Genomic DNA, 18,776 nt, shown 5'->3' on the forward strand with positions numbered 1-18,776 from the left:
ACGGAGGAAATTAAGGGAAGTCATCATGTAAAGGCTCGGAGTATCCTACCATAAAGTTGAGCAGGGATAAGAACTGTACGAGAGTTGGACCGGATAGTTGGGAAGAGGTAACCACGGAGCGGCAGTTTCCAGTATATACCGAGAAGTCAACACTAAGGGAGTCACACGGACAGTAACACAAAGAAATATCAGAACTGCATCTCTTGGGTATTTGTGAAGGGAACCAGTGAACCAGCGTGTGTTAACCTGTGAAAGTGAAATTAGGCTTCAAGAAAGAAGACGTCGTGGAAGACTTCATCCTCTCGGAAGATAAGTATTATCTAGTAATAACTGGACTAACTAGGGAACCAAGGACTCAATAGCTAGACAAGATATTGTGTAGAATAGGAAGTTCCCTAACTCAAGATCAAATTAACATTCTAGAGTTGTATATAAATGTATATACTTGTACAGTGAAATAATTTGGGCAATTCAATGTAGTGATTCTTGGCATGAAGCCACCTTAACTTGGTGTTTTTATTACAGAGTTCGAGTGCATTTTAGAACCCTTTCCAGTCCCCAGCTTGCCATATCCTTAGGATATGACAGATGAGCAGAACAGGGGCCCAGCCATGCTTATATTTGACAGAGAAGTCACACTTTAAAGTACATCGTTGGTAGAAGAAGGGCCAATTATTCCACTTGGGACTTGGTTATAACTCTAATGTTTTATATTTGTAGACAACGGGCCCAAGGTTTAAAATTAAGCCCTTACTCTGCCAGCTAGGATGCTTTATACTGAGAACTAGCTGTTATCTGCGCCTTCGCTCCCATGGATTTCGTAATTTGATGAAAGTAATCGTTCCTCGGTACTGCCCTAAGACATTATCTGAAAATTCCGAAGGTATAAAAACTTACAAAAAAACTGAGTTTCATTTACCCCAGTACATTTTGCGGCTAAGATGACCAGGTTAGTGGCAGAGCTAACTCTGGGACATCCGACATAGAACTGTCCATGTGAGATACAGTCCTCTCTCAAGTCAAAAACAAAAACAAAGAGTGTTTCTTTATTTTTAAAGGAGATGCCAAATACCAATTTCCACGCCTGTGTTTTTTAGATATAAATATCCCCATAAAAAGAATTTAGCACGCCCCCCCCCCCCCCCCAGCAATGGAGTTTTCCAAAAACAACAAAATATGTTTTTCTTTACTTTTAGAGGAGATTCCAAATACCAATTTTCATGTCTGTAACATGTTAATATTTTGAGATATACTGTAGATATACTCATTTTAAAAATTAATCTGCTTTTGCAGTTCTTTTGACCCTCTTAAGTGTGTTTTACGAAAACAAGAAGAAATATGTGTTTCATTATTTTTAAAGGAGATTCCATGTACCAATTTTCACGCCTCTAACATCTTCAGTTTTTCAGATGTAAGTCATCACATCATCATTTTCCCTTATCCAGCTCTTGCCAGGTCGGGGTATTTATGGCACTTCTCCATCTTCTTTCCTTCCACCATTCCTCTTCCATGATCTTGTCCCAGTCTAAATATTGTCTTCTTATGCCGCTCTTCACTGATTCAATCCACCTTGTTCTAGGTCTTTTGCTTGCTCTCTTGCCCTTGCACTTTGCCTCCAGCATCTGTCTTGAAATTCTATTCTCCTCCATCCTCTTAACATGTCCAAAACACCTTAGTATATTCTTTTCAACTCTCTCATTTAGCTTTCCTAACCCAACTTCCTTCCTAACATCTTCATTTCTCACTCAGTCTTTCCGTGCCTTTCCTATCATACTTCTTAGGAATTTTATCTCACTGGCTTGAATTCTACTCTCTTGCCTGCTATACAAAGTCCAAGTCTCAGCTGCATAAGTCAGTATGGGTATAGGACATTTTGTACATTACCTCTTTACTTTTCCTTGGTACCTCTTTTGCTCCAAACAAGTTTTCTTACACTTTGGTAGAATGCATTACTCTGCTGTACCCTCCCGCTAATCTCCATGTCCACCCTAGCATTTTGCATTAATTCACTTCCTAGGTATTTAAAGCTGTCCACAATTTCCAGACTCTGACTTCCAATTTTCAGAGTGCCCTTTTCTTGCCTTTCACCTTTCGACATCACCATAGTCTTGCTTTTCTCTGTACTGATTTTCACGCCATACTTCTCAATTTTTTCGTTCAGTACATCTAGTTGTTTAGGGGCTGCCTGGCCGAGGCGGTAAAGGCGTGCTCGGTTCGCCAGGAAGGACGTGGGTTTGAATCCCTGCCAGGAAGTCGTAAAATTTAAGAAACAAGATTTCCACTTCTGGAGGTGCATATGGCCCTGAGGTTCTCTCAGCCTACACCAGAAATGAGTATCAGGTTAATTCCTGGGGGCAAAAGCGGCCGGGCGTAGAGCTAACCACTCTACCCCATCACGTGCCGAGGTTAACAATGGTGGAAGCCTTTACCTTCCACTCGTCCAAGGGCCTTCATGGCCTGTACGGAGGTGACTTTGCTTTGCTACATCTAGTTGTTGCACTTCTTTGCTGTTCTTTCCCCAGATCACATCATCATCTGCAAATAGCAGTATCTTCATCTTTTTTTTATCTCCATAGCTTTCTTTGTTTCCTTTACAATTTCGTCCATGACCATAATAAACAAAAGAGGTGACAGCACATTCCCGTCTTAGTCCGGTCTTATTTCTAAACCATTCTGTCTTCCAACTGGGGTCAGTACTCTGGTAAGACAGTTGTTGTACATTGCTTGTACCATTTCTACCATTTCTCTTCTGAGTCTTTTTAAACATGGTTTCCCAAACCCTCTCTCTGGGGACACTATCATATGCCTTTTCTATATCTATGAAAGTCATGACCAGATTCTTTCCATATTCCCAGTTCTTTTCCATCAGCTGTCTCATGCTAAAGATTGGATCCACTGTAGATCCTCCACTCCTGAAGCCATATTGTTCCACTTGTAAGTCTCCTTCAATCTTTCTTCTCATTCTTCTTCCTAATATCCTTTCCAATATTTTAACTACCTGCGAGATAAGTGTGATTCCTCTATAGTTATCACAAACTTTCTTGTCCCCTTTCTTAAACGCTGGTATTATTATCCCTTTTTCCCAGTCTTCTGTACACATCTGTATTTCCACATACACTTTAGTAGTCAGTGCAACCACTGCATAACAACAGGTCCAGCAGCCTTTATCATTTCCACACTGATTTCATCCATCCCTGCTGCTTCCCCATCTTCATCTCTTGTACAGCTAACTCCACCTCCCGCATTGTTATATCATCCTCTGTTGTTGAGTCCTCACACTGCATTGCTTCTATCTCCCCCGTACAGTTGTTCACATTCAATAGCTTATCAAAATACTCCTTCCATCTTCTCTTTATCTCTTCTGGGTGTGTTAACAATTCCCCATCTTCCTTTTTCACTAGTTTTGTGGTAACTCTTTCTGTCCTCTTACTTCTTATAAGTCCATACAGCATCCTTTTACTGCCACTTACATCCGCTTCCATTTTTTGTGTAAATTCTTCCCAACTCTTCTTCTTTTCTTCTCCTACCACCTTCTTACATCTCTGTATGTTGTTGAGATACTTCCTTTTGCTTTCTTCTGTTTGATCTCGGTTCCATTCTTGCCAGGCTGTATTCTTTTCTTTCACCACTTTCCTCACTTCCTCATTCCACCACGGTGTCTCCTTTTCTTTCACTCGTGTAAATGTCCTGCCACAAGCACTCTCTGCTGCATTAATATATGCCTTTTTAAAATTGGCCCACTTCTCTTCTACATTTTCCACTTCAGTAACTGGGATTTGTTGCTTCAATCTCTCCTGAAAATCTTCCTGTACATTTTGTCTTTCAATTCCCATACTTTTATTTTGTTTCTCTTATCTTCTTCATCTCTTTTGATATAAGTATCCTCATAAAAAGAATTTAACCCTTATTTTTTTACTTCTTCACCCCACCTTAACTCTTTCACTGCTGCAGTCGAGTATACTCGTTCTCCGTGAAGTAAACCGCCAGTGCTGCAGTCGAGTATACTCGATTTGAACTTTGCACCGTCAGTGCTACGATAGAATATATTTGATCTGTCTTGAAACATTGGTATATGTTCTTGCCATCTATTGGCTAACCTTAGAACAACTTAGTTACCTTTCTATTCGCATACAGTGTGCAGTATAAACGTTTTTCTTTTGTCACCTCACGTAAACAAATACTCTAGTGTTTCAATCATGGCTGCCGCTTATGATCATAACATGCGCCCAGAGAATATTCTTACTCTTTTAGAGGAGACAGAGTCTGAAGTGGATTTCGACAGTGACGGTATTGATATCGAGGATATCAGTGAAGTGATAGGGAGTGATAATAATGTTGATAGAGGTGATGATTTGCTGCCAGAGAGAGGAAGAAGTGACACTGACCTGGGGCTGACCATGTAGTCGGATGATGAATTTACACAGAAGGCGCATGCACTTCAAGCGCCAAACCTAGCTATGTCAAATAATAATTTGATCCTTGTATGACCTGAAATGGATTATTTCAGAGAATTTAGGAATGAAAAGAAGTCTGCGAGGGTAGCGGACAAAGCAAACAGATTTCATAAACGGACAGTTGATGCTAAGCTTATGACAAGTTCTGCCCTACCTTTATTAATATTGTATGTTTAATTTAATCTTTCTGCTGTTAATCATGTGTATGGCTTGGCATTGTGTGTAAATATAATACGCATAGCCCATAATGCAAATAAAAATTTCTAAGCATCTTCTTAATGGACAAAATTTTGGCCACCTCGTGTGGAATCGAACCCTGGATCCCAAACATGAACTGTCTCCAACACTGTAGGAACAAACTGGTGAGTTAAAATATCGTCTCAAAATGTTATTCTGCAGTTAATGCTTGTATTTTATGTTTAAATTAGCGATAATATTTGACGAGTTGTTGACTGAAGAAATTCAGCACTGGGGTCGCACCAGCCTGTCCGAGAATTCAGCAGCGAAAAGGTTAAATAGATTTTCCAAAAACAAAAATTATGCGTTTCTTCATTTTTAAAGAAGATTCCAAATACTAACATTCACATCTGTAACACGTTAAGGTTTTTTTTCAAATTGCCTTTACGTTGCACCAACACAGATAGGTCTCGTGCCGGCGATGGGACTGGCTAGGGCTAGGAGTGGGAAGGAAGTGGCCGTGGCTTTAGTTAAGGTACAGCCCCAGCATTTACCTGGTATGAAAATGGGAACCACAGAAAACCATCTTCAGGGCTGCCGACAGTGGGGTTCGAACCAACTATCTTATGGATGCAAACTTACAGCTGCGCACCCCTAGCTGCACAGCCGACTCGCCCAATCGTTAAGTTTTTAGATATGCTGTATATATACTTATTTTTTAAAATTCACCTGATTTTTCAATTCTTTTGACCCCCTTCAGTGGATTTTCCAAAAAAAAAAAAAAAAAAAAAAAAATGGTGTTCCTTTATTTTTAAAGGAGATTCCAAATACCAATTTTCACATCTGTAAGATCTTCAGTTTTTTATATATAAGTATCCCCATAAAAGGGACTTAACCACTTTTTCAGTCCCCCCCTCCAAAGTGAATTTTTCAATAACAAAAAAATATGCATTCCTTAAATATACTCATTTTAAAAATTCATCCACATTTCACTTCTTTTCACCCCCACCCCCTCCCCTGAAGTCCCCAAGTAGATTTACCGAAAATTAAAAAAAATATGTGCTTCTTTGTTTTTACAGGAGATTTCATGTAACAATTTTTACATCTGTAAACTGTTAAGTTTTGAGATACAGATACACTAATTTTAACAATTTTGCTAGTTGCTTTACGTCACACCGACTCAGATAGGTCTTATTGCGACGATGGAACAGGGAAGGGCTAGGAGTGGGAAGGAAGCGGCCGTGGCCTTAATGAAGGTACAGCCCCAGCATTTGCCTGGTGTGAAAATGGAAAACCACGGAAAACCATTTTCAGGGCTGCCGACAGTGGGGTTCGAACCTACTATCGCCCGAATACTGGAAACTGGCCGCACTTAAGCGACTGCAGCTATCGAGCTCGGTCATTTTAACAATTCACTGCCCTTTTCACCCCCTTAGTGATGAAATACCCAAAAAATCCTCCTTTAATGAGCACTGTCACTACAGTATTCATGTATCCCAAAAATTTAATTTCTTTATGTCTAGCAGTTCTGGCTCGGCGATGATGAGTCAGTCGGTCTGATGATGATGATGATGATGCTTCTTGTTTTAAGGGGCCTAACATCGAAGGTCATCGGCCCCTAATGGAACGAGATGGATGACATGATATATGGAGTTAAAATTTTAAAACGTATCCACTGACTAGAGTTAAAAAAATTATGATGAAGAAAAATAAGTATGAAATTAAAACAATCAGTGGATCTAATTCGCAATGCCTTATTTTCTAATAAAATAAGATAAAATACAGGAGACAATATATTTATAATTTACGTTAGACGTTAAAATAACACATTAAAATACGCAACACAAACTAAAATGAAGTCAACAGGATAAAAGTGCAAGTGACACAAATACACTAGCACAAAGGACATCATTACACACGATAAAAAAGACCACTATCCCTCATAAAGCGGATGACGAGGTCTGCTGACTGCTCGTCATCTCGCAAGATAAGGGAGATGGTACGCGGGAGTTTTAGACTACGGCGCAGATCGACCAGGTCCACGCACTCCGTAAGGATGTGTACCGCAGTAAGAAGATCGCCACACCTACGCACAAGAGGGGGTTCTCCTTTCAATAAATGGAAGTGGATCAGGATACCGTGGCCGATCCGAAGACGACATAATACCACTGCTTCCCTCCGAGAAGCCTGAAGGGAAGTCCTCCATACCTTCGTTGTACCTTTTATCGCTCTCAGCTTATTTCGAAGAGGAGTGGCCTGCCACTCCATCTCCCAATGGGACATAACCAGATGTCTCAGCTGAGAGCGAATATCAGTTGCTGGAACCTTGAAAAACCATTGGGGCCAGTGTAACTGCCTCCTTGGCAGCCTTATCTACTAACTCATTTCCCTCTATACCCATGTGGCTTGGGAGCCACAGAAACGTGATTCTGGTGCCGGCATCCGAACACCCAGCCAACAGGTCCTGGATCCGCTGCACCAGAGGGTGCCGAGGGAAACAGGTATCAATAGACTGTAGCGAACTCAAGGAGTCAGTACACACAAGAAAGTGTCGGCGCTCATTGGACAGGGCATACCGCAGAGCTTCACGGATAGCACAGAGCTCTGCTGTGTACACACTACAGGTTTCCGGGAGAGCAAATAGAAACCTATCAGTGTCGACAATGAACGCACAGCCCACTTTAGTGCTGTTCTAGAGCCATCCATGTAAACAACGTCTGAGCCTGAATATCGGCCAGCAACGGACAGAAAGAGCCTCCGATAAATCGAAGGGTCCATGTTTTCCTTCGGGCCAGTGTGCAGATCCAGGATTATTTCAGAACTTCGTACTACCCACGGAGGAACCCCACTTGGTTGTCTGACAAAGCATATTCCAACCGGCCGTGTTCCTCGAGGACAAGCAGCGTACAGCAAACGGTTGCCATTGTTGAATACGCAAGGATAGCTTGGATGAAATGGCATCTGTCGCAAATCTGCAGCTTTTGAAAAAACCATTTGCTGGCGCCTCAGGTGTAAAGGCGGCACACCAGACTCAGCAAGCAGGCTAGCTATGGGACTTGTACAAAAAGCTCCCGTCGTCAACCTAACCCCGTTGTGGTGAATGCTGTTCAGCTTTGCAACACACTTGGTCTTGCTGAGCCATATGCTGCACTGCCATATCTAGCCGTGATAAAATATGTGCCCTATAGAATAGTAGGAGCACTGTGCGGTCAGCACCTCAATTAGTGTTGCTAAGAAACTTCATGATATTCAGCTTCTTAGTGGATTGCACTTTTAACTGCCGCATGTGTGGCTCCCACGACAATTTGCTATCAAAAAAGAGCCCAAGAAATCAGCAAGCGTCAACAACGGGATGAACGACATTTCCTTAGTATAGCTCAGGTTGTGGGTGAAGAGTACAGAGCCGACAAAAGTGGACACCAGAGGACTTTGCGGTGGAAAACCGAAAGCCATGATCTAATGCCCACTGCTCCACTCTCTTAATAGTTTGCTGTAATTGTCGCTCTGCGACTGCCACATTACGCGAGCTAAAAGAATACAAAGGGAGGGTTGTACAGTGTCGAGAAAAGAGGACACTCGAGGCATCTACCGGAAGAAACAGAAACTTCTAGGTAGAACTCTTCTGGTTTCCGAAAACACAAGCATATCAGAGCATGCTACACTGAAAGAGCGCTAAATGACTTTACCCCTCTATGGGCCACAGAAGACGGCGTGCTTAATGACCACACTCCTCTATGGGAGCAAAGGTGTTAAAGGCAGCAGAGATGTCATGAAGCTCTCAAAATATTTCACAAATAAACAAGCTTTGAACTTCTGCAGAAGCAGACGTCTTGCGAAGGTAATGGTGTGGAGAGTGAGAATAATGAAAAGTAAGATTTGCAATCATGTGGCATACCAATATAGAGAAAATGAATGTGTTCTATATGTTTAAAAAGTAATATTAATGAAGATCATAGAACTTAAAAGATCGAGCTCGATAGCTGCAGTCGCTTAAGTGTGGCCAGTATTTAGTATTGGAATAATAACAGTAAGTTATTTGTTAAATAGACCACCTAATCAATACAAAGTCTAGTCTTGGATGATTTACATAGATCTGTTAAGTAATGATGGTACATGTTTCGCCTTGAATGAAGGCATCATCAGCCATTGTCTTAACAGATTGAAAATAAGCATCTAATTAACATGTAATAATGAAATGAATTTTCTAAATCTTGAAGAGATTTGAAGTAAAATAACATTAAAAATAACAATGATGGTTTAAAACTATACAATGTGATGAGTTACAATGGTGGAAGTATTAACAAAATTAACATTAGAAGACTGCTATAATAAGTACAATGGATAAAACATCAGACTGTTATACAACAAGTAGTAAGATTGCTATAAAAATAAAGTTGACTGTCTGGCGGTTACAATTAGACGATGGCGAAAAATCGTATATATTCAAAAATAAAGAAGAGAGAATAAAAGTCGAAGGTTGGTCGAGAGATCCGAAATTAATCATAATCAGGAAGATAAAAGACGAAAGTCAGAGGCATATGGTGAAGTTGTAGAACACATTGAAGATATGAAGTTGTAGAAGTTGAAGAACAGTTTTAAATTGGATCTCTATGGACCATCTCAATTTGAAGCAATGCTCAAATGTTGCAAAAATGTGAATTTGTTGATATTCTAGTTGAAAAGGCATATAACAGTGGAATCTGTAAAAGGAAACAAGAAACGTAGAGTAAATTGTGTGAAAAGATGTTTTAAAATTATTGAAGTAAAATCGTGTACACTTACCATTTGACGATGACTTGTAACGTTTTGAGTTAGAAGTATTTGCAACAGTAGACTTCTTACTACGTGTGTTATAGCTGAAGTTTTGTGTTGGAGGGTGATCTGTTTGCGGTGACATAACTATTGGCTTGTTTGTGGTACTTGGAGGGGGGTTGCTATTATTGGGAGGGAAGGAGGAGAGTGTATTACTGCGCGTGTTGTATCCGTGTAAGGCCATTGGAGGGAGCGATGTTACAGTGGGTGTGGCTATGGGTTTATTGGTTGCATTTGAATTAGAGGTACTGGCGGTGAGGGGAAGGGAGGGGAGTGTATTAGCTGTAGAGGTGGGAACGCTAATTGATGTGAGGTTGAAGATTTTTAAGAATATATTGGCGAGGGGAGTTGATTCTCGTAATAGAATAAGAATCTGTTCATACAAGGGGCTTTTTTATCAATAGTGTCATTTAGGTTCTTATCTTTATTAAAATGCTGGTTGAGGAAAATGAATAAATTTTCATGTTCTGTCATAAGTTTACTTTTATCGACTCTTTTGAGGATATGGAGATCTTGTTCTATTGTGGTGAATTTATGCCCTGTGTCCCTCACGTGGTTGGCCATTGCGGAGAATTTATTGTGTCTTTGAGCACTGTAATGCTCAGCGTATATGGTGGAGAAGCTGCGGCCAGTTTGGCCAACATAAGAAAAATTACATGTAGAGCATTTCAATCTGTATATTCTTGATCCAGAGTAACTATTGTCTGTGATGTTAATAGAGTTGTGATTAAAGAATAAATCACAATTAGTGTTTTTTGTTGTGTAGGCTATTTTTACTTCATACTTCATTAATGAATTGGTTATCGGATAAATACTATGGTTAGTGAACATGAATTTAGTGTATTTTGGTTTGACGGGTTTCAATGGAGTTAAATTTGTAGCTAGTTTTAGTTTGGTTTTATTAATGATTTTATCAATCATATCTGTGTTAAATCCATTGAATTTAGCTATTTCCTTAATGAATAGTAATTCTTTCTTAAAATTAATAGAGGACATAGGGATTTTTAATGCTCTATATATTAAACTGTGATAAGTGGCTTTTTTATGTGAGTTGGGATGTAAAGAATAATTTTTTATGGTTGTTGGAGAAAAGGTGGGTTTTCTGTATATTTGGAAGTCGAATTTGTTCGATACTCGCGTGATTTTGATGTCTAAGAAGTTCAAAGAGCTATTGAACTCATCTTCTTTAGTGAATTTAATATAATTATCTAAAATGTTGAGAAATGATAGTATGTTATCGCTGTTGTTGTTCCACCATTGTAACTCATCACATTGTATATTTTTAAACCATCATTGTTATTTTTAATGTTATTTTACTTCAAATCTCTTCAAGATTTTTAAAATTCATTTCATTATTACACGTTAATTAGATGCTTATTTTCAGTCTAAGGTTAAGACAATGGCTGATGATGCCTTCATACAAGGTGAAACATGTACCACTATTAGTTAACAGATCTATGTAAATCATCCAAGACTAGACTTTGTATTGATTAGGTGGTCTATTTAACAAATAACTTACTGTTATTATTCCAATCAAATATCATCAATACGGACCAAAAATGATATTTATTACAGTATCCAGTAATCGGTAGATAGTGGGTTCGAGCCCCACTGTCGGCAGTCCTGAAGATGGCTTTCCGTGGTTTCCCATTTTCACACCAGGCAAATGCCGGCGCTGTACCTTAATTAAGGCCACGGCTGCATCCTTCCACTTCCTAGGCCTTTCCTATCCCATCGTCACCATAAGACATACATATGTTGGTGCGACGTAAAGCAAAAAAAAAAAAAAAAAACTTAAAAGATTATTTTGAACATCATTGCAGGGGGAAAAAATTCAATGTTTTTTATTACTACTGTAAATTAGAACTGTAATTTGTTGTGTACTATTTCACTTTTCTTAACATGATGTTCCAGAAGTATCAGTTTATTAATTAACTATGCTAGGATTCTTGCTTATTGTTTTAAGGCGCCTAACATCGAAGGTAATCGGCCCATGCTAGGATTCAATTTACATCCAAAATATATTCTGAATAGATTATTTTAATAAGGATTTCACTTATTTGAAAAGTTATGTTCTAGAAAAAACGGCCCATTGTAAGTTTTCAAAATGTCATAACTCCTCTCTGAAAAATGTTATAAATATGAAAATAGGTTTATATCATTGTGAAAGTCCATATATCTAACTATAGGCAATGTTTGTATCAGTGTTTGGTAATGATATACTGTACTTAGATTCGTCTCTCCTATAAAATTACAAAATATCGACTTGGGCCTTTCTTCTAATAAGTGCTTCAATTATTTTCATCTATTCACAAGTGACAGAAGGAAATTGTAGTTGTTGATTTATTTTAAGGTTTGAAATAGTACCATTTGGTAGTTTGTGAACCAGTTATTTTTAAAGTGATGAAAGAAATATGTCAGTAACAATAACGACAACAACATTACGTGAGAGTGGATGCAAGTTATTGGCCACCAGTCTTAACATGCTTAGAATGGTAAAATATTACTGATTTAGAATTCTGCTAAGTGCTTCACATTCTATCAACAATGATGCATCAGGTTTTCATGTCAACAAGTTACAAAGTTCCCAATTACTTTGAATGGGTGATCAAAAGAAAGAAAGTAAAGGCAATTTTGTGTAAGTAACTTTATGAAACTAAAATGACAGATATTAAAGTGTAAGAGATGAAATAAATACTGTAACGTAAAAATGATGAATATCTGAGAGATATATATTTAAATTAGAAGATGTACACTACAATCTTATGCTACGGAGCAAGATTAACAAGTCATTTTTACCATCATCCATATTTCACCTATTAATAGGGAACGTATTAAACACTGTTGAAATTTCACCTTGAACAACAGTTGATTAGAGCGTGCGCATATCTCTCTCCCCCTCCCCCCCCTTCTCTCTCTCTCTCCCTCCGCATCTTGATACTGAAAAATCACATAAAATGAAAACTACTTTGGTAACAAAGCAGTAAACGTCCATCTAAACAAGTAGGATGCAAGTAAAATAAATTAATACAAGAGTAATCTCTAACAGCATAAGTTCAAATAAAGCTCCTCTGTTACAACAAATAAAGAACATGAACTACCCCGCACTTAAATTATTATGAATTTCAGCAAAGGCCATATTCACAGGACACGACATCAAATTTGACGGCGCAGAGGCTGTTACGATTGAAAACAACTACAATAGAGTTAAACTAATGTATAATTAAGGTCCACTTTTCAATACAAAATATACAGAGTTTAAATTACATAAATGATTAGGGACTAGTTTCGAACTAATATTAGGTCGTCATCAGCCTAAAGCAAAATTAAAACATAAATATGAAAGAAATCAAACAATGTAATTCACTGCAGTTCGTTCGACAGAGATGATAGGCATCAACTGAGAGACAATGGTGTCCCATCCTGACACCTGCAGAACGGAACCAATGAAAACAGAGCACAATGCCAATATTGTCTCGTAATATTGCAAAGAACCAACAAGTGTCAGGCAGTGTTAGTGACCACAACACTGATGTTACAAGACCATGAAGAAGTCAATGTCCAGCAACTGGTCATCGTTCTTTGTCTGAAGATGCAGGTACAAAGCCGAGAAACTAGTCACTAACAAAACTTGCCACAAAGGTAAATTTTTATTATTTCCATATGCTATTGTTTACTCAAAATTTTAGTATACAGAGGTCTTATTTCATACTTCCTCTTATGTGAACCGTGTCAACTCATTAAGATATGTTAATATTACCACATCTGCATACCATTAACAATGGTAACAATGTGGTCCATATCAGGAGTTTTAAAAAGGAAGAACGAGTGAATATGTCTATCAATCAAAATTACATGATTCTTGTTTTTGCGGTATAGCACTCAGTGGTGTATTTATACTATTGTACTACCCTTGGTAAGTAACTCTAGATAATACTACCTCTACTGGGTCTACCTGAATATTGGAGAGTAGCCCCAAGAAGGGAGTCCACCAGACTGCCAACAATTCCAGCAAATGCTCCAGCTAGCACTAACGGCCATTGTGGTGGGCTTTCAGCCAATATTGTTGAATCCACACAATACAACACCGTAATATAATATGCCAGTCCAATCACAGCACCACCTAGAAGGCTAAATATCAGACCAGGAATTGTCACACCCCCGTTCGTCCCTGGAAGAAAAATAAAAAAAATAACAAGTCTGCTTTCAATGGGAAAGGAGATGCATGTTAACAATAAAAAATTCCAAATAGTTCAAATTATAAAAGTGGAATTTAACCATTTCAATTTGATGGGAACAAAAGCCAAGAACGAAAACAAAGAGGGACTTTAATAATCTAACGTATCCACAAAGATGCACACGAGATGCCGTCAGTTGGTACAATTATTTTATTCACATATATTTACAAATTAACACACACACATAACCTTAATCGCTGTTGGCACAGACAAAACACCCGCATCACAAACCACCATTTAAAACAAACAACTGCCAATCTCTTAAAAATGGTGACTGCTTAAATAATAATAATACCAATACTTTCATGACATAACCTCACACACAATACGATCATTTGACTACGTAAATAATAATAATAATAATAATAATAATAATAATAATAATAATAATAATAATAATAATAATAATAATAATAATAATAATAGTTTCATGACATAACTGCCCACACAATACGATCATTCAACTATGTAAATAATAATAATAATACTACTAATACTAAATGGATGTAAACACTTCACAGCCACACATACAAGTAATAATAATAATAATAATAATAATAATAATAATAATAATAATAATAATAATAATAATAATAATAATAATAATAATAATTCGAGCTCGATATCTGCATTAGTTACCCATGGGTGAGAAAATATTGTTTTCAAGTTATATCTGTTATCACACTTGCGTCAATATCCCTCCTATAATTTGAAACCATTTCCACACTTTGTCACACGACGTTGCCTTAGACATAGATAGTATCTCCTTTCTTCCTTGATGTTGCTGGATGTGCTCTCCTCCTCTTGACTAGCATGTGCTGTGTCAGGGATCGGGGTTGCTTTGCTGCCATCCTCTTCCTCGATGATAGTCGATGTGTTCTCCTCATGATGACCAGATGGTGCTGTATCATTAGTAGCCTCTCCTCCAGGCTTATTCTGTATGCGCAGCGGTTGGGTGACTTGCTGTAACTCCGATGCGTGGACCTTGACAGGAGGGTTGGTCTTCAGTAACTAGACCCCATGGCCCAACTATTTATCCACCTTGATGGGACCAACTCACTTAGGTGCGAAACCTGCGTGAGACCCTCCAATCTTATTACTGGTTACGTCGCTGTACTTGTTGGCCTGGTAGGAAGATCTGGGTCTCTTCGACATCTTGAGCCTTGGCCTGGGTAAGGGTTCTCTTCTCGGCCAAAGCATGCTTCTCCTTAAGGTTCTGCTGCTGTTGCTGCTGCCACTCTGCCAGGGAAAGAGCTGCATCATCTTGACCAGAAGTGGGTGGTGGACGAATCTCCCAATCCCCGGTGCAGTATAGCTGTTGACCAAGAAACAGCTCTGCTGGGGAATAGCCGGTGACACAGTTGATGCGTCATCGCAGGGCAAAGAGTGACTGCGGTATTTGACAGTCCCACAGTCAATGTTTTTTGTCTTTCAGGTGGACCCGTAGCATTATTTTCAGCTCCTGGTTCCGTCGTTCCGTTGGATTTGCCCTTGGGTTGTAGATAGGGTTGGTCCAGTGCTCCACACACCATTCTGTCATCATTTGCTGCCACTTCCTCGACGCGAACCGACTCCTGTTGTTTGACAGAATGCACCGTGGATAACCATAGCGGCTGAATACCTCGTCTTGTAGCAGGCTGGTGATGTGTCCTGTCATGTCTTCAGGTATCGGAAAGGCCTCAATCCATCTTGTGATGAGGTCAGTGATTACTAGGAGTCCTGTTTTACCCCGTGGTGTTCTAGGGTAAAGACCCATCAAGTCCAGGGCTATGACCTCACAGGGGCATTCTGGCCGTCTTCCTTGTTGGCTGGAATCTGCCTTCCTGTTGCTCGCCTTGGTGCAGGCAGAGATGAAGCACCCCTTCATGTAGTCCAGGATGTCTTTCTGCATGTTGACCCAGAAGAATCTTCATCGAATAGACTGATATGTCTCCTCGCCTCCTGGATGTCTGGCTTCCGTGCTGTCATGGAACTTCTCGAGGATGTCCATCATGTGCTGTCTAGGGATCACCACTACTGCAGGCGTGTCTAAGAGGTGCGACCTGTATATAAAGAGTCCTCCACAAACCCGGAAGTTCTTGTAGTACATCTTGTATTCCCTCGGGACAAGTCGACCATCAGTGTTCTGTCTCCTAATCCACTGTGTCGTGGTCCTACAGGGCTTGTCTTGTTCTTGCCACTGTTTGATCACTCCCAGATCAAGTTCTTTCTTGATGGTCATAAGGACAGGTTCCTTAGGCTCACACTGATGTTTTTGTGGGAACTCCCTCTTGACAATGGTGCTCCTAGCTTTAGGTTCCATCGCTGGGTGCCTGGATAAGCTGTCTGCTCCTATGTTTGTCAGTCCCGGGACGTGACACACATCGAAATCAAATTCTACAATTAGCAAGGCCCATCGCATCAATTTAGATTTTGAGCCAGAGACAGAGTTCAACCATTTGAGAGCAGCGTTATCGGTGTAGAGCTGGAACTTCCCTCCAAGTAGCCTCTGAATTTGCTGATGGCCCACACCACAGTAAGGCTCCCTTCTCGGCAGTGCAGTAGCGTTGTTCGGTGGGAGATAGCTTCCTGCTGGCATACTCGATGTCCCTTCCGCCATCACTCCTCTCCTGGAATAACACTGCTCTTAAGCCAGAGTCACTGGCGTCCGCCTGCAGGCACATCTTCCATTGAGGGTCGGGATGTACTAGTCCGGGAGCGTTGCATATCGCAGCCTTAATGCCTTGAAATGCTGCCTCTTCCTTGCTGGACCATCGGAACGGGCGGTTGCTATGGAGTAGATCGGTGAATGGTATTGCCTTCTCTTCAAAGTGTGGCACGAAGCTGCTACACCATCCACACAAGCCAAGGAACTGACATACTTGCCGCTTGGTCTGCGGGCGTTCAGCTTCTTCGATACCTCGATTCTTCTCCGGTTCCCTTTCTAAGCCTTCAGAGGTTAGGACATGGCCAAGATATTCTAAACGGGACTGGGCGAAGTGGCACTTCTCTAGTTGGCAGGTCAGTCCATGAATATTTAGCCGTTCCAGCATTTACCTCAGATGTACAAGGTGTTCTTGAAAGTTCTCGCTGTGAATTAAAATGTTGTCGAGATACACTTGGCAGAAATCTCCAACATATCCCGATAATACCTTATCCATCAGTCGCATGAAGGTGGCAGGAGCATTCTTCAATCCAAAGGGCATTAATGCAAACCGGTACAATCCTCTCAGTGTCATGAAAGCAGTCAGTGGTCTAGAACTTTCCTTGACCTCCACTTGCCAGTATCCGGAGTTGAGATCCATAATGCTGAAAATCCTAGACCTACTTACTTGTTTCAGCGAGTCTTTCAGGTCAGGCATGGGGTAGGCATCACTAACGGTCTTCTCGTTCAACCTGCGAAAGTCCACACATAGTCGATACGCCCCATTCTTCTTCTTCTTTTTCTTCGGTAGAATGATAGGAGAAGCCCAACAGGATGTAGATGGTTCCATCTCTTGAATCTTCTGGATGACGAAGTTGCGTTTATCAGGATTGATCGGATATGGACGTTGTTTGATAGGTGAGGAAGCGCTGCATTCAATGGTGTACGTTACCGTGGTAGTCTGTCCTATTTTATTGGTGATGACTTCCAGAAAGTCCTTTAAGGTGTGTCTCAGCTCCTCTTTTTCACTCGGTCGAAGATGTGTTAACTGGATATCTCCCAGGTTTATGTCTACTTCCGTATCCTTGCGAGTCCGGAGATTTCCATCGTGCCAGGCGACCCTCAGACGTCTGTCTTTTCCCAAAAAGACTTCATGAGCTGCATAGTCTAGGATCACCTTGTATTCCACCAGAAAGTCATGACCTAATATGATGTCAGGTATCAGGTTCTGAATCACACTGCAACGTCAATTACAATAGGCAAGTTCATGCATTAAGCGGTTAGGTTAGTCTGTCCTTGGATGGAATAGATTACCCCGTACGCTCCTCCCACTACCCTTCCGAGATGGTGTGGCTTTATAGGCGGTAGTAATCTGGCGACAGTTCCGTTGACAAATGAATGGCTTGCTTGGCTGTCGAGAATGGCTGAAAAATTCTCGTTGCCAATCCTTAAGATGATAGCTGGGTCGGGTTGGCCTATTCTACTCACTATCTGACCAATCCCTCTCCTACTTGATCAGGGTTGTTCATCTGTCAGGTCTTGAGGCACCTTCCCGTTCCCGGTCTCATCCCCCCTTAATCCAGAATGGGCCGGACATAGTTTCTCCGACGTCACGGCTGGGCAATTCTTCCTCAGGTGTCCCGCTCTTCCACACTGGTAGCACGTCCTAACTGCGCTGGGCTCTTCCGTAGCTTTCCTCCTCCAGCTGGGCGACGATTCTGCGTAGATCATCAAAGGATCTGGGTTGTGATACTTTCACTAGGGGTCGAATCTTATCGTGGAGTAGCTCTGTGATGTCTGGTAAGATCTCTTTTTCGCTTCCTTCAGGGTGCAGACGCTTGAAGAGTTGGTACTTCTGTAGGACGAAGGCAATAGCTCTCATGCCAGTGGGTTGTGCCTCAGTCAGTAGCTTCCTTTTCACGCAGCTCTTCACCCCTCCAGAATTAAACCTATCAAGGAATTCCCTCTTGAAGTTGGTCCAGTTTAGATTTAACCCCTTCAAGTTGTTCCACCAATTCGCGGTTTGCCCCTTTAATTGCGGTGTGATGAGTTGCACGATGATGTCCTCTGGTAAATTAGTCCTTCCCAATAGGTTGACTGATCCCTCGACGAAGCTATTAGGGTTCTCCTCCAATCGCCCGTCGTATCCTGGAAGTCTCTCTATAATCACCTCCAGGTCTAGGTGTGCTGTATTGCTGGTTAGGTTTGAGGGGGTTAGAGGTGTGGCAGTATGTCCTGATTGAGTCAATCTATTTTCTACTGCATGAAGGATGCTTTCCCTTATATTCTGCACATCTCCCTCAATGGTCGAAATCAGTTTTCTATCCTACCTTCAACAGCAGAAATACGGCTTTCAAAATTTTCCTCGATGTTAGATATCCCCCCCTCAACCTGTTGTTTTATGCCGGAAACCTGGGTTTCCACCCCCTCCTTGAGGTCCAAGATATCCCCTTCCAGCTGGCTTACTCTACT

General features: G+C 40.7%; 1 protein-coding gene across 6 annotated transcripts in view; it reads right to left on the reverse strand.

The window, feature by feature from the left end:
- LOC136864626 (transmembrane protein 19) overlaps window positions 1-18,776 on the reverse strand; it is a 220,661-nt gene that overhangs the window by 1,709 nt on the left and 200,176 nt on the right. For all 6 annotated transcript variants that reach the window (XM_068226362.1, XM_068226365.1, XM_068226361.1 and 3 more), the window contains one exon: window positions 13,399-13,614. In XM_068226362.1, the coding sequence (XP_068082463.1) occupies window positions 13,399-13,614 (216 nt within the window). The remainder of the gene's footprint in view (window positions 1-13,398; window positions 13,615-18,776) is intronic.

The sequence above is a fragment of the Anabrus simplex genome, chromosome 2, assembly GCF_040414725.1.
Source record: "Anabrus simplex isolate iqAnaSimp1 chromosome 2, ASM4041472v1, whole genome shotgun sequence".
In the NCBI taxonomy this organism is placed as follows: Eukaryota; Metazoa; Arthropoda; class Insecta; order Orthoptera; family Tettigoniidae; genus Anabrus; species Anabrus simplex.